We start from the raw sequence: 15651 nt of genomic DNA on the forward strand, positions 1-15651 counted from the left end.
CCTTCCCATAGCCAGAGACGTGCGGCATGGAAGGTCACCCAGGCTGTGCCAGCGATTCACCAGGGTCCCCTCGTCCAGACTGGGCCCAGGGAGTCTGCCAACGACCCCCAGTGGTATAGATCTTGTGCGGATTAATGAGCCCCAAATTGGAAGCGCTCAGCTTAGGTTTCCACCATGTTGGCTATCCAAACTATAGCCCCTTTTTGTAATGTTTAGTGGAAACTTTATACAGATTAGTAAATACAGCACTATGGGATACCGAATTAATAAACTGCACAAGTGTTTTCGACAGCTCTTAACAACTGATATGGCAAAGTAGCTGAATAAAAAAAACGCTTATTTGGTTGCTTAAACTTGAAATGTTGTAGGACTAAAGTAACTATATGCCACAATACCAATGAAATTAAATATTTGCTAAATAAAAATGACATTCTCCTTACAGATTCTACTGAATTATTGATTGCATCAGAGAAGAATGTGAATAATGTAATAACCTGATCACGTCAGTCTTCGTATTCAAAGATGAAATATGTTGTTTTTGGATCCCAAAACACTAAAACATGGTGGAATTCAGTATATAACCATATCAATTACAAGTATATAAGAATTTTAAAAAAAAGCAGAATAAGTGCTTACCTGGCAACAGAACAGCTTCTAATTTCTTAATCTTGGTTTCCGGGCTTATCTTGTCTTCATTCTGAAAGTGTAATAGCACAAAGCTATAAAGGATGCTGGGGATTAATAAAACCTCCTGTTCATTTAAAAATGGAGTATGTTGATGCATTTGTTAAAACACCTCAAGAAATAACAAGAAGGTAAAGGTACCTACAGTACAAGCTGCAAAAAACAGGAAACACCCCCAAGAGAAATTAAGTTAAATGTAAAGACTGCAGCAAACAGACACAAGGGGACAGAAAAAAACAGCAGCAAAGGTAATGTGATGCAGAAAAACAAGCTGCATCCAACATCAAGAGGAACCAGAAGCACTAAAATAAAGTGACAGAAAGAAAAACTGAAGCAAAACAGTAAACGGCATCGCCAGTGTTAACTGACAGAGAAACCAAATCGAAGAGGCAGAGAAACTGGAATCATCAGCTCAGCCAGCTTAAAAGAAAGGTTCCTGGACGGAAAGGGTAACAATTCCATGATCCATTCCTGAGCTGGATGGCTGAGACCCTTGTGGGACTGCTCAGTGTTTAGCGTATTGCGCCACCACCTATGTGGTATCAAACTATGCTTATTACACCAGGACATCCAAACAAGGCCTCAACCAAGGCAGTCATGGTCCAATCAAGGCCTCAACTGAGGACATCAGGCCTCAATCAAGGTTTCATGCTCTACCATCGTACTCTTTTTGTTGTAATTTTGGACTGGTTTTCGCTCCAGCTGGCTTAATGTGTGTGAGCCCACTTAAGGTGCACAAATGTGACTGTGCTGCTTTGCCAGTAGATTATACACAGTGTTGAAGTGAAGATGTACACAATGTGCTCTCCCACCTATTATAAGGCTCCAAAGGAATAAGCAAAAGCAGCTGGTCCTCTCACCCCTGGAAGAGGTGTCACCGACAGCAGGTAAAACCCGCAACTGGGGTGCTTCTCTTCCCTTATCCCCTTTAGAGCACTTCGAAATGAATCATTCACAGTTGTTTTTCCCACAATGGGTAACCAGGCCAAATTTGCATTCTGTTTTTTACCCATGTGTTGTTTGTGGATTCCCTAGGCCTAGAGGGAACCATGAAAATAGCCAATTTTTGGAGTTGTTTTGGAAAAATGGGAAAAGTGTGGACTGAAGGAAAGTGTATGTTCTGGTTTCTAAAAAATGAAATCAACAAAAGGTTGGTTGTGCTAAGATTACCATCTTCCAATCTTTTGGGAACGAGCAGAGTTATTAAAAAACAAAAGAGTTCTTGCATTTTTAAGTGGTAGACCATTTTTCCTAAATTGTTTTTTTCAAACTACTTGCACTTTGTGGTGGAAACTGGTGTGAAACCCAAGGGTGAAACACCCACAAGCTATTCGTTTTTCTAAACAAGACAAAATTCGGAATTCAGAAAGGAGTTGTGTGTAAAACACTCAGTTTTCCCAAAGAAACTAATAGTTGAAATCCAAAATAATGCTAAAAGAAATGAGAAAAAACAGAAATAGCTGCTATTTTTATCTGCATTGTTTTTGCACTTAAAGTTGATATACAAAAGCAATATCTTGTGAGGTTCAAACCCTTGTGGTTTCAGTGAAACAGAGTGTTCATTGGTTGTCCAAAAACACGATAGCTGAGATAGTCACAGCCAACAAATGAGTTGCAGCTTATAATTATTTTTCATTGTGACAACCATGAAAATTCATATGGTAACATCTAATGATTGAAAAAAGGGTATGAAGGAACCCTATGTATTTCTGACATGTGGCCTAGATATGGAGTTTAGAACAGTGGTTATTGGTACAACTCTGAATTTGGGGTTACCATTCTATTGCGATTCAAAGGGCTTGTTGCAAAGATTTTCTTTCTTGCACATGGACTTACATTTAGAACCCAAAAATGTAGAGAAATTCACTTGATGATTACAAATACTCAACTATTCTGTGTTATCACCCTTCGCCCAATAAAAACGGTATCAAACTTGTGTGGGTGTGCCCAACACTCATGAAAGGAAAGCACCCAATACACAACAGTAAAGACACCAAATTGTCATCATGAAAAATTACCCATTTTTACGATGTGGGTAGCTGCTGTATGTGTACACCACACAAAGGAAGCAAGGGGTAATAATCTATAAACCATACTCCCTATAGCCTATACTGTACACATAAAGGTTGATGAAAAGAAACCAAGTGACCATCTAAGATAACCCTAGCTGCTGTATTCCATGCCCGGCCAGAACCCAGGGACATCTACTAAACCCAGACATTCCTTAAACCTAAACACCAAAGGGGAGTTCACGATTGTGTTAACCGAGTGGATCCCAATTGGTTTTCTTGCCCAGAATACCTAAAGGTTTGAAACCTCAAATCTTGGCTAAAACACACATTCATCTCATATTTCCGTGAGGGAAAGTTTTAGAATCTTCAGTGTGCCACACATATTCTCCCACCAAGCATACCCACACGTCGGCCAATAAAACAGTATCCTCACTTGTGTCGCTGCGTCTATAACCTACTGTAAGGAAATGCCTCATTGGCATGGTTACCTCCTGACTTTTTGCCTTTGCTGATGCTATGTTTTGAATTGGAAGTGTGCTGAGGCCTGCTAACCAGGCCCCAGCACCAGTGTTCTTTCCCTAACCTGTACTTTTGTATCCACAATTGGCACACCCTGGCATCCAGATAAGTCCCTTGTAACTGGTATCTCTGGTACCAAGGGCCCTGATGCCAGGGAAGGTCTCCAAGGGCTGCAGCATGTCTTATGCCACCCTGGAGACCCCTCACTCAGCACAGACACACTGCTTACCAGCTTGTGTGTGCTAGTGAGAACAAAATGAGTAAGTCGACATGGCACTCCCCTCAGGGTGCCATGCCAGTCTCTCACTGCCTATGCAGTATAGGTAAGACACCCCTCTAGCAGGCCTTACAGCCCTAAGGCAGGGTGCACTATACCATAGGTGAGGGCACCAGTGCATGAGCACTGTGCCCCTACAGTGTCTAAGCCAAACCTTAGACATTGTAAGTGCAGGGTAGCCATAAGAGTATATGGTCTGGGAGTCTGTCAAACACGAACTCCACAGCACCATAATGGCTACACTGATGCCAGTGTACATTTTATTGTAAAACACACCCCAGAGGGCACCTTAGAGGTGCCCCCTGAAACTGTATCCAACTATCTGTGTAGGCTGACTGGTTCCAGCAGCCTGCCACACTAGAGACATGTTGCTGGCCCCATGGGGAGAGTGCCTTTGTCACTCTGAGGCCAGTAACAAAGCCTGCACTGGGTGGAGATGCTAACACCTCCCCCAGGCAGGAGCTGTCACACCTGGCGGAGAGCCTCAAAGGCTCACCCCTTTGTGCCAGCACCGCAGGACACTCCAGCTAGTGGAGTTGCCCGCCCCCTCCGGCCACGGCCCCGGCCCCCACTTTTGGCGGCAAGGCCAGAGAAAATAATGAGAAAAACAAGGAGGAGTCACTGACCAGTCAGGACAGCCCCTAAGGTGTCCTGAGCTGAAGTGACTAACTTTTAGAAATCCTCCATCTTGCAGATGGAGGATTCCCCCAATAGGATTAGGGATGTGCCCCCCTCCCCTTGGGAGGAGGCACAAAGAGGGTGTACCCACCCTCAGGGCTAGTAGCCATTGGCTACTAACCCCCCAGACCTAAACACGCCCTCAAATTTAGTATTTAAGGGCTCCCCTGAACCTAAGAATTTAGATTCCTGAAACTACAAGAAGAAGAGGACTGCTGAGCTGAAAAACCCCTGCAGAGGAAGAACAGAAGACACCAACTGCTTTGGCCCCAGACTCGCCGGCCTGGCTCCTGCCTTCCAAAGAAACCTGCTCCAGCGACGCTTTCCAAGGGACCAGCGACCTCTGAATCCTCTGAGGACTGCCCTGCTTCGAGAAAGACAAGAAACTCCCGAGGACAGCGGCCCTGCTCCAAAAGAACTGCACCTTTGTTTCAAGTAGCAGATTTAAAGACCCCTGCAACTCCCCGCAAGAAGCGTGAGACTTGCAACACTGCACCCGGCGACCCCGACTCGACTGGTGGAGAACCAACACCTCAGGGAGGACCCTCCGACGACTCCAAGACTGTGTGTAACCAAAGTTGTCCCCCCTGAGCCCCCACAGCGACGCCTGCAGAGGGAATCCCGAGGCTCCCCCTGACCGCGACTGCCTGAACTCCATTTCCCGACGGCTGGAAAAGACCCTGCACCCGCAGCCCCCAGCACCTAAAGGAACGGAACTCCTGTGCAGGAGTGACCCCCAGGAGGCCCTCTCCCTTGCCCAGGTGGTGGCTACCCCGAGGAGCCCCCCCCTTGCCTGCCTGCAACGCTGAAGAGATCCCTTGATCTCTCATAGGAAACCATTGAAAACCCGACGCGTGTTTGCACACTGCACCCGGCCGCCCCCGCGCTGCTGCGGGTGTACTTTTTGTGCTGACTTGTGTCCCCCCCGGTGCCCTACAAAAACCCCCTGGTCTGCCCTCCGAAGACGCGGGTACTTACCTGCTGGCAGACTGGAACCGGGGCACCCCCTTCTCTCCATTATAGCCTATGTGTTTTGGGCACCTCTTTGACCTTTGCACCTGACCGGCCCTGAGCTGCTGGTGTGATAACTTTGGGGTTGCTCTGAACCCCCAACGGTGGGCTACCTTGGACCAAAAACTGAAACCTGTAAGTGACTTACTTACCTGTTAAAACTAACATTACTTTACCTCCCCCAGGAACTGTGAAAATTGCAGTGTGTCCACTTTTAAAACAGCTTATTGTGTTTTATGTAAAAAGTATACATGTTAATGTAATGATTCAAAGTTCCTAAAGTACTTACCTGCAATACCTTTCAAATGAGATATTACATGTAGAATTTGAACCTGTGGTTCCTAAAATAAACTAAGAAAAGATATTTTTCTATAACAAAACCTATTGGCTGGATTTGTCTCCGAGTGTGTGTTCCTCATTTATTGTCTGTGTGTATGTACAACAAATGCTTAACACTACTCCTTTGATAAGCCTACTGCTCGACCACACTACCACAAAATAGAGCATTAGTATTATCTCTTTTTGCCACTATCTTACCTCTAAGGGGAACCCTTGGACTCTGTGCATGCTATTGCTTACTTTGAAATAGCACATACAGAGCCAACTTCCTACACCTACCAACAGGAACACAGCAAACTATGGACCACGTAAAGAGCATTATCAACTCTGCATGGACCCTGGCATCTCAACTCATTAAAAAAAAAAAAAAAAAAAAAAGGAAAAGAAAATATTTCTGGTGCAAGCATCAGAACAATCTGTCTTTTGCTTCAACTACACTACAGAGATACTTTGGCCAACATGAATGGTTCAGCCACCACACTAATGTGGTTAAGCATATGGGAGGGGTGTTGTTTTCATCTACATGCAGTCCATAGATGAAATGAATGAAGTAAAAACTGCATACAGAACATGATGGTGGTTGGCTGCAAAAATTCGGCCCATTTTTGCAATCCAGTCTTTTGGTAAGCAATTTAAAAGGTAATCCCATTAAAATGCTCTGGCTACTTTTTGTACAGTAAATCTCTTATATGAATTTAAAAATATGTTGTGGAGACTAAATGTCTGAGGAACTTTAAGGGGCATCATTTGTTTCCACATAAGCACACCTAGCTGCCAATAATAGTTGTGACATGTAACACCAACAGCTACTAATGATTTATAGCAGTGGTTCCCAACCTGTGGTCTGGGGACCCCTGGGGGTCCGCAAAGCCTTCTCAGGGGGTCCATGAGAGCCTAGAAAACTGAAAAATATGAACAAATATTGACAAATTAGGTCCCCAGCTTCCAGTAATGACTCAGACGGGGGTCCCCGGATGCCCATGATGATTCAGTGGGGGTCCCTGGGTTCCATTAATGTTAAAGTGGGGGTCCACAGAAATCAAAAGGTTGGGAACCACTGATTTATAGCCAAAAGCTGAATTTGTGGTGCAAATACTTGCAATGTTAAATGTTAAACTGAAAGTCTCAAAATCAGATCATGCCCAGAGTGTCTACAGAGGTTCTTCGAACACTACTACTGACACTCCAATTATCAATTTGCAAATGATTACTGTAATGTCTAAGGAAATTGACTTGATGAAGCGAGCTGTCCTCAGTCAACACAAGTTGGCACATGTGAAATTATGAATGAAATTAAACAATTGATTTCCACAGAAACGGACTTGAACTCTTTCACAAAGTGCAGACAATGGAGTGGTTTGAATATGTATGCATAAGTCAGCTTTATAATTAAGTTTGAATATGTTTCCCAGAGAAAGACTAAGTACTGCTCTTGGCCACAGCCTTATCCCCAGCCTTCGAAATCACATTACACTACACTACACTACACCGTCCCCTGGGGACGGGCGTCCCACAGTTTGAAGATCAATGCTCTAGATAATGTTCTAATTCGGACAATCACCCTGAAAGAAAAGGGATCGCTACTCTCCAACATTTAAAGCAGACAGACCTTGATCAGTAGGATAAGAAGCAAATTTCAGTGGGCACAAAAAAAATAATAATAATAATCGCACAATGAGAGAAGTCTACTAGTAGACACAAAGTAGGTCCCAAAGAGACGATCACTTGGTCCTTATCGCCTCCTCTCAGTTTTTTGCAGGGACTCTGCCCAATGGCTTGTTCAAGGCTTTTTGTTAGTTAAATAATGAGGTTTATCCACCAGGCATTGGGGTAGTTACAAAGATAAAATGTATGCACTAATTGTCATGTTATATTGATTGCCCAGTAGGAGAGCAAATTAGATTTATTTCACCTGTGTTTTTAAGCAACGCGTACACATTCAGAAAATACATTTTCCTTTTTTTGTACTTAGCTTAGTGGAGCCCAGCGTGTCAGGTAACAGCCATCCTATGGGGCCCACAAGGATCATATTCCTCATTCACAGAAACTGGATTTGATCTCTTCCGAAGCAGTGGAAAGCAATAGTAAGATGATACATTTGTTTATATCAAAAAGTACAAACAGCTCCAATGTGGCATGGATAAAGAACAGCAGCCTATTTAAGTAGCGGGTTCCCACTTTTTAATGGCTGCTACGCATGCTTTTTGATAGCTGTCATGAAGATATTTGGATTAACCATTGTAGAGAGTGGTAATAACTGCACTAGATTTGGCCCACAACAGACCTATGAGGGGCTCAAAAATAGCTGTCTGAGAGATGGTCTCCTACTGGTGTACTAAATTTGAGTCAACAATGTGATGTAGGCAGAGACAGACTGTGATGCTGGAGTGTGGCACCACTTAGTTATGACTGCCGTATTCTAGAGGAAATTATAGGCATTTTCAGAGGTGGGAGCAATCACTAATGAGTGGCACGGAGAAAGAGAGTGCCCAAGAGATCAAAAAAGGGCTGCTGAGTCTTCCAACATGGTTCTAAGACTGGAAGGAGGGACTACTGCAGCAATAATGAAGGTATGCCCATTGATGGATGTATATATGAGGGTTGAGGCACATGTATGGCAAGGTGAGAGACAGGTTGCCTCTCACCACTCAAACGGCCGACAGAGTTTAAAACTGCATGTGATTTGGGGATCAGGACCAACTATCAACAAGTGGAATTATGGTAGGTGAACAGACCATTCAAGAGAGCAGAGTAGCACTGTTGATTTTTTGTACATGGTGTGGGTCCCAGAAGAAGACAACAATATGACAACAGTGTGGGAAAGAACCTGGTTGGTCCGCTGAAAAATGGTCGTCCTAATTCACTGAATGCATTAAATGGGTGTTTTACTTTTTATCTCTATGGATAAATATTCCTACAAGGGCACCTTTTTGGGGAGTGAAACATAGTAAGTTCATTTTAGTTCTAGATTAACAGATACTAATATTTTATATGCTTTTGTGATTTTAAGTACAGCACCCGGTCTTGATGGGCTCCTGCTATACCTTTGCGATTCTTAGACAGTGAGTGAACAGGGAAGACATTTCTAAGTACAAGTGCTGGACACTGGTCTGTACAAGTTCCCAAGTTATATGATGGCTTCACTGAAAATAGGGATATTTGATATCACACATATCGTATTAATAAACCTTTATTAATGCCAGTGATGTATTTATTACTACAGGCACCCAGAAGGCACCTTAGAGGTGCCCCTGAAAACCTAATATCTACCAGTGTGCGGACTGACCTGTTTTAGCTAGCCTGCCAACCACAAGTCCGACCTCGCAAGGGTGAGAGCCCATTGCTCTAATGATGGTCATAAACCATGCCTGCTCTGGGAGAGGTGTGTACACACTCCACCCAACCGGATGAACTGCAAACCTGCATTCCAAGGCAGAGGGCTTCAAATAAGCCCACCGCCCTTGGTATGCAGATCTGGCTTCTCTCACAGGAGAGATGCCTACCTGCCTGTCCCAGGGCCTATTTGGCACTGGGACAGGTGGGAAATCTAGCATTCAGAGAGGTGTCTCCGCCACTCAGGTCAGTCCCACCCCCAAAGTGAACTGCCTAACGTGGACACAAATTTGAGAAATCTGCCATTTTGGTGTTGGCAGCTTTAGGAACTTTGGGACGGGGTTATGCACACCCACAGAAAGTGGTCATGTAGGGGGTGTAGTGACCCAGGGGCATGTAGCCCGTTGGCTACTAACCTGCACTCCTCCAAATGCCCCTAGATTCAGCATTTAGGGGAGCCACTGGCAGGAAAGAGATTCCTGCTGACCTATGAAGAAGGATACTAAAGAGCTGTGAAAGCAAAGAAGCACCTGAAATGGCCCCAACCCTGCCGGCCTGGCGGCTGTACCGACCAATCTGCACCAAAGCGGACTCCTCCTGCAAGCTGCTGTGCCTCCTAAAGCCAGGGAGGCCTGCCTGCCTGCCTTCAACAAAAACCCAGAATTCCAGTGGAGCAGCAGAGCTGCTTCCCTGCATCTTCCAGGCACCCCAAGGCAACTTCAAGGACCCCCGGACCATAGAAAATGCATCACAGGAAAGCACCACTGCACCTGTGCTGCCTAGCCCGAGTTGAAGTGGACCAATGGTGCCAACATTGTCACCCAGCCCTACAGAGACAAAGTTCAACTTGGGCCTGCCCACTGTGGACTCATCGAACCCACCTGCAGCCTCTGCATGCAGGCCCCCCTACACCGTGAGTGCTCCCGGTGGAGAAAACCTGACGCCTCAGGACACTTCTGCACCTGTCACCGTATCTTTGAATTTAGTAGGTATGAGGTCTACAGAACATCCAGGTCCATCACTAACTGCTGTCAATTTTGATGGTGCTGCAGTTATGTGGGATCTAAGGGGGAAGTTGCTGCACTCCTAAAGAAAGATATTCCTTTTCTTCTGCTGTTCCACTGTGCAGCTCACATGCTTCTGCTTGGGATTCCAGATGCTGCAAAATCCAATCCCTCAATTTGTCAGTTTGAACAAACTTTGAAATTGATTTTCAAATTTTACTGGTATAGTCCTAAGAGGCGAAGAGGTACCAAAGAAATTTCAAGAATAACTGATGAGAACTTTGCACATTTCACTGACATTAAGCAAGTTAGATGGCTATTCGGCAAAACCAGAGCTTTGGCAGCCATGCAACAAAACATGGAGACAGTGGTTCAACACCTGAGACAGGCTGCAGCTGGGAATGATAATTCTGCCGCTAAGGCAAAAAAGTGCCTCTCAATTGTCACTAGTTTTACATTTATGAAAAACCTTTACAGTCTGACTGTGATGTTCTGAAGTCAGTGTCTCAGCTTTCAGAATTCTTTCAGTCTAATGAACTGCTTTTATTACATGTTCCACCTGCTGTAAAAAGGTGTGCATTGACCCTGGTAGGTCTAAAGAGCGAGTTGGGTGAATATATGCAGCAGTTTAAAAAACTGTACCACTCAAAAAAAAATATGTTTGGAAACATTTATACTGATGGCTGGGAAATAAAGTTATGAGGACACTGCCTACCAGCGGCAACAATCCGAAGTGACAGTGAGCTTATTGACAATGTGCTTAAGTACATTGATGAGAGGTTTGCAAATTTTAATTGCATGACAGTTCAACATTTCAGGCATTTGATTGTACACTGTGGCCAGAAAGTAGGGAGGACCTCTATAAATATGGGCTCTCTGATATGGAGGCAATATTTCAACATGTTGAGCCACTTTTCACCACAGACGATAGGTTGGCAAACCCATATGAAAAGCTTTCAGACCAAAGGCATTCTTGTATTGATTGCATACTCTACCCTGCTAGCAACAAAACCTTCCACGTTGACAAATATATTAAAGATTGTGGAGATGATTTTCACATTCAGGTTATCTACAGCAGAAGCTGAAAGTGTTTTTTCTGCAACGATCATCATTAAGAACCCACTAAGAACACAGTTAAATCATGATGTGCTCCACGACCTAATGCTTCTTAAGATAGAAGGACCCAGTTTTGAGGAATATGACCCCAGCAGAGATATTTATCTCTGGCTTACAACAGGAGGCACAAAGCATGTGAGTGGACATAATAGGCCACATCTATCATAACTATTAAAGTATTGTCAATATGTGTCTAAGAGCAGCCTGCCATGTAAGATCCTTTATTGTTATATTCCTATACACTTTCTATACTTTTGAATATTAGGGATGACATCGCTTTTAAAGTTTTTATTTATCATTATTACAAAGCACTGACTTGTTTATTGATTTCAATAAAACAAAATAAAAATATATTGAATGTTTATCTGTCAGCCCTTATAATTGATGAAGAGAGTAGGTGAGACAAGTGGATTTTGCAGGACATTTAGATCTCAGTGGCATTTTGTTCCTTGGCCAAGTAGATTATTTTAAAAATTCCACACCCCTGTCCCCAATTGGACTCACTGTCCAAGCCTGAAGCCTCTTCTAAACCAGACCATTCCCCATTGACTAACATTGGGGCCCGATGCAGTACTACACCTCTGCACATGGCCACCCCAGTGCCGCCCAGTGTGACATGTTGGTGTGGTCCCTTGCCCAATACTTACAGTAATTCCAGGAGATTGGTCTCATAAGTCGCTTTACTATACCTGAATGCAGTACTTGTTTTTCCTTCCCAAAGGAAAACATTGCAGCTTTTCAGAAATTGCACGGTCGACTTTTTAACACTGTAAAGATCCTTCTTGAATAACGTATTTACCTGATCATATTGATTCTGGTGCCAAAAAATATATCCTGACCGTATCGATTCTGGTGCCAAAACATGTATAAAGATACTTGTTATTTTTGTAAATTGGTGTGGATATCCTTCTTGAGTCGTGTGTCTCCTTTTCTGACTGTGTGCGTATTTGCAGATGTCTGACACTCCTCTATGATAAGCCTAAGGCTGCGCGACCACACTACCCCCTAAAAGAGCACTTTGGGATTGTAAGAGCAAGACCCTGTCCATTAGTAATGGAACCCCTAAACTCTTTGCACAATAGATCTAATTTTGATATATCATATAAAGAGCCAGCTTCCTACACTGACCATACCAGCAGCTGAGGGATGGGGCCACGGAACAGATGCCGATTGATACTGCCATGATATGGTGGGATATCTCGAACTTTGGCTCCAGACAGTGGTTGCCCTGAAGCCGTCTTCGCGTTGGAATGTGCCCACAGAGTACTGGTGCACACGTTGGCCCCGGGTCGTCTTCCCTGCCCTGTTGTGCCTATGCTGCTCCAGAACATGGACAGGGATATTTCCTGCAAAAACCTTTCACAGCAGCCAACAGTAAATGGTCTGTGTTCCGAGACTTCACTGCAGCCGTACAGGTAAAACGTGCCTCTATTCGGGAACTCAAAAAGACCCTCCACGACAAAGAGTTAAAATACTCCCTAATGTTCCCAGCCAAGTTTCAGATTGTACTTGATGGTACCATACATTTCTACAAAGACCCCGGAAAGGCTTGACGCCTACAGAGCTGGACTGGCTCGCCCTAAGCCTAATGCTCCTCGACGCAGATCAAAGAAGCGGTCTTGTGGGACTTTGCGTGGTACAGTCCTGAAGAGGCCAACACTATCACAAACTGAACAAGAGTGGGTCACTCTTCTCCAGGCAGTGGCTGAAATCATGATGACACAGAGGTAAGACTCGGAGAGTGATACTCTTTCTGAATGTAAATTTGTGCTCTCAGAGTCAGAGTCTTCCCAGGTCCATGGTGCTGGTCTGCCTGTTGTGACGCCACAATCTGCTGACGATCTGATAACCGCTGCTGTTGGTTCACTGGTGTGTTGGGGCCAGGGGGAGGGGAGGAATCGGGATGAGGACCCAACTGTACTGTGAGCTAAAGAACTGCAGAGAACTGCTGCCTTGGGAACATTGTATGTGTAAGGTCCTGATATTCCTTCTAGGGGCAGAGACCATGAATGTGCTGTTGAGTGACCTGGGGCTGGGCTGAGCGCCTGGAGAGGGATCATAAGTAGGGTCAGCACGACACTGGTTTGTATGCACACTATTGCCTACCCCCCCACATAGACCACTGGCAGGTGACTGGAGGAGACGCTCTGTGAATTATACTTATACATTTCAGGTTTGGGTTGCCAGCCGTTGCTGTGCTGCTCTCAGGACAAGAGGTTAAAAGTTGGGGGTTCTTCTTTTTTGCGGAGATCACTCTACATGTTGAGATGGGAGGAGCTGGGTGCACAGGAGGGATCCGGCTGGCCTGGGAGGACCACGCACTCTATGCACTTAATGCCTGACCAGCTTCAATGTCCTGGAACATCCGGGGGAGTGGTTCGGCTTCCAAACGCCACAACATACACATATACTTAAAGAGGCGAAGGGTGCAAATGGCCATGTTACAGGAGACACATCTTATGGAGGAGGTTAGCCTCTTGCGCTGCAGGTGGCGAGGCCAGTTATATGCCAACTCCTACTTCACCTTTGCCTGGGGGGCATTGGTCTGGAATAGGACAGGAACACCTTTTGAGCTCACCCACTTCTCCACTGACAAAGAGGGCCGTTACGTAATGATCAAGGGCAGACCGCTGTGGGAGATATCACTTTAGGGAGTATTTATGCTCTAAACAAGGACCTGGTTATCTTCCTCCACTCCCTAACAGTACCCCTGGAATTGTTAGTAACAAATGACCTCCTGCTGGGTGGGTTTTTAACTGTGCCGCTGATGCCCCACTTGATTGCTCCCCCCTATCCCTGCTGGTTAAAGAGCGAACCCCGATTCCCACATGGAGACTTTACCCATTGTCTCTAGAGGATACTTGCTTCAGAGACTCTGTGGGGGATAAAATCTCTGAGTACTTTGATTTTAATCAGGGCTCTCTGCATCCTTGGGCCTGGTCGAGTGGAGGTGTTTAAAGTGGTGGCCCGAGGTCAGTGTTTAGGCCTCTTGGTCCGGTTCCAGAAAGAATTGATGGGGAGCTTCGGATCCTGGATGGCATATTGGCAGAGTTAGATAATGCTCTGGGAACAGGAGCAACATGTTAGGCCTGGGAGCAATGTAATGCTATCGGAGAACTTCTTGCGCTGCCATGACTACAAAAACTATGTGGCCAGGGCGCACAAGGAGGAGGGTCGGCCACTGGATTACTGGCTTGGCTTGTTTGGCCCATTCAAACCCAGCCACTGGACAGACAACCGCTGCATCCACTTCTCCTTCAAGAAACCCACAACACACCACCACCTACAACGGATCCCCCACCGCAGTTGGAACAAGGTCACCGAAGACCAACTTATCGCGACCCTCTCCCAGAACCCACCCATCGACACCACTGACACTGATGCAGCTGCCTGCAGCTTCAGGCAATGGGTCAACACCTGTGCCAATACTCAAAACCACATCAAGCTGAACTCACTAAAATCAATTTCTTACTCATCCGCCCGTCTCACAGCTCCCTCATTACACAAATGCCTCGATCAGATGGATAGTTTCAAATGCAAACCTATCATTGTTGAATCAACAAATTCCTTGGGATCAACTTAGACAAAACCCTAAACATGCAAGCCCATAATAGCTCATCAGCACACTAAGAGTAGCCTCTGACCCCGGTCTCAGTGCTCGCCCCCGCTGCCTCTGCTTTGCTGCAGCACACAAGGCCGCTGGTTCGATCCTGCGGTCTGCCTTGACTGACTCACTGCGTGTGTAATTACTGTGACGGTAATTGTTTTTTGTAAAGTGTTTTTTAGGAAGTGTAATTATAGTCTTGTTTTTCTGGACCCCTAGTTACCCCATTCTGTTCTGCCTCTTTGCTGTGCCCTGTGGTTACCTGTACTTTGTCAGTTTTTTCCTGCTCCTTTTTTGCCTCCTCCACCATCCCACCTCCCAGGACTACTTACGGAGGCTGCTGCGAAACCGCTCATGTGCAAAGGGCAAGCCCATGTGCACCCGTCCCCATCTGGACCGCAGCCAGCACCAAGAACCCTGGCCCTAGTCACCCCCCACAGATCTACTTGCTCTCGACCTCTGATGCAAAAACAACTGCTGCCTCGCATCACCCCGCCACACAGCAGGACCATTCTCCTGCACCCACTGCCGATACTCCTCCACCCAAAGACTGATCACCATCACTGCCACCAATGCCTCGCTATCCCTGACGACCAAGACAGTCTCTGAACAACTCAGGTGCATCCTATTCAGATCGCTCTGCAAACATGCAACCAACCATCTCCACCCTTCTCCCTGATGTAACTTTCATCACAGAGACCTGGCTCAGCCCAGTCTCGGCCCCAGACAGCATCACAGGAACATGCCGGGCTAAAGAATTAAACACTGTGACCGAACCAACAGGTAATGAGGCGGCATCACCACGATACACACTCAACAATGATAATACCACACCCATCATGGAACACATGACCTTCCAGCTCCACGCCGACAACACCACCATCAAAGGCACCCTTGCATACAGGCCACCAGGACCAAGAACCAGCCTCAGCAACTATATCACTGAATTCATCACACCGCGTGCCACTGAATCCGCTTACTACGTCTTCTTGGAAGGCCTCAACTACTACCTGGATGACCCCACCAACAGCAACTCCACCAACTTACTGGAAAGACTGGACAACATCGCCCTCA

At 45.6% G+C, this 15651-nt stretch overlaps 1 protein-coding gene across 1 annotated transcript in view; it reads right to left on the reverse strand.

Moving 5' to 3' along the window:
* MTMR10 (myotubularin related protein 10) overlaps positions 1 to 15651 on the reverse strand; it is a 300662-nt gene that overhangs the window by 271076 nt on the left and 13935 nt on the right. Inside the window, exon 2 of the mRNA XM_069222394.1 lies at positions 637 to 697. Within this exon, the coding sequence (XP_069078495.1) occupies positions 637 to 697 (61 nt within the window). The remainder of the gene's footprint in view (positions 1 to 636; positions 698 to 15651) is intronic.

This window comes from Pleurodeles waltl, chromosome 3_1, assembly GCF_031143425.1.
Source record: "Pleurodeles waltl isolate 20211129_DDA chromosome 3_1, aPleWal1.hap1.20221129, whole genome shotgun sequence".
Classification (NCBI taxonomy): Eukaryota; Metazoa; Chordata; class Amphibia; order Caudata; family Salamandridae; genus Pleurodeles; species Pleurodeles waltl.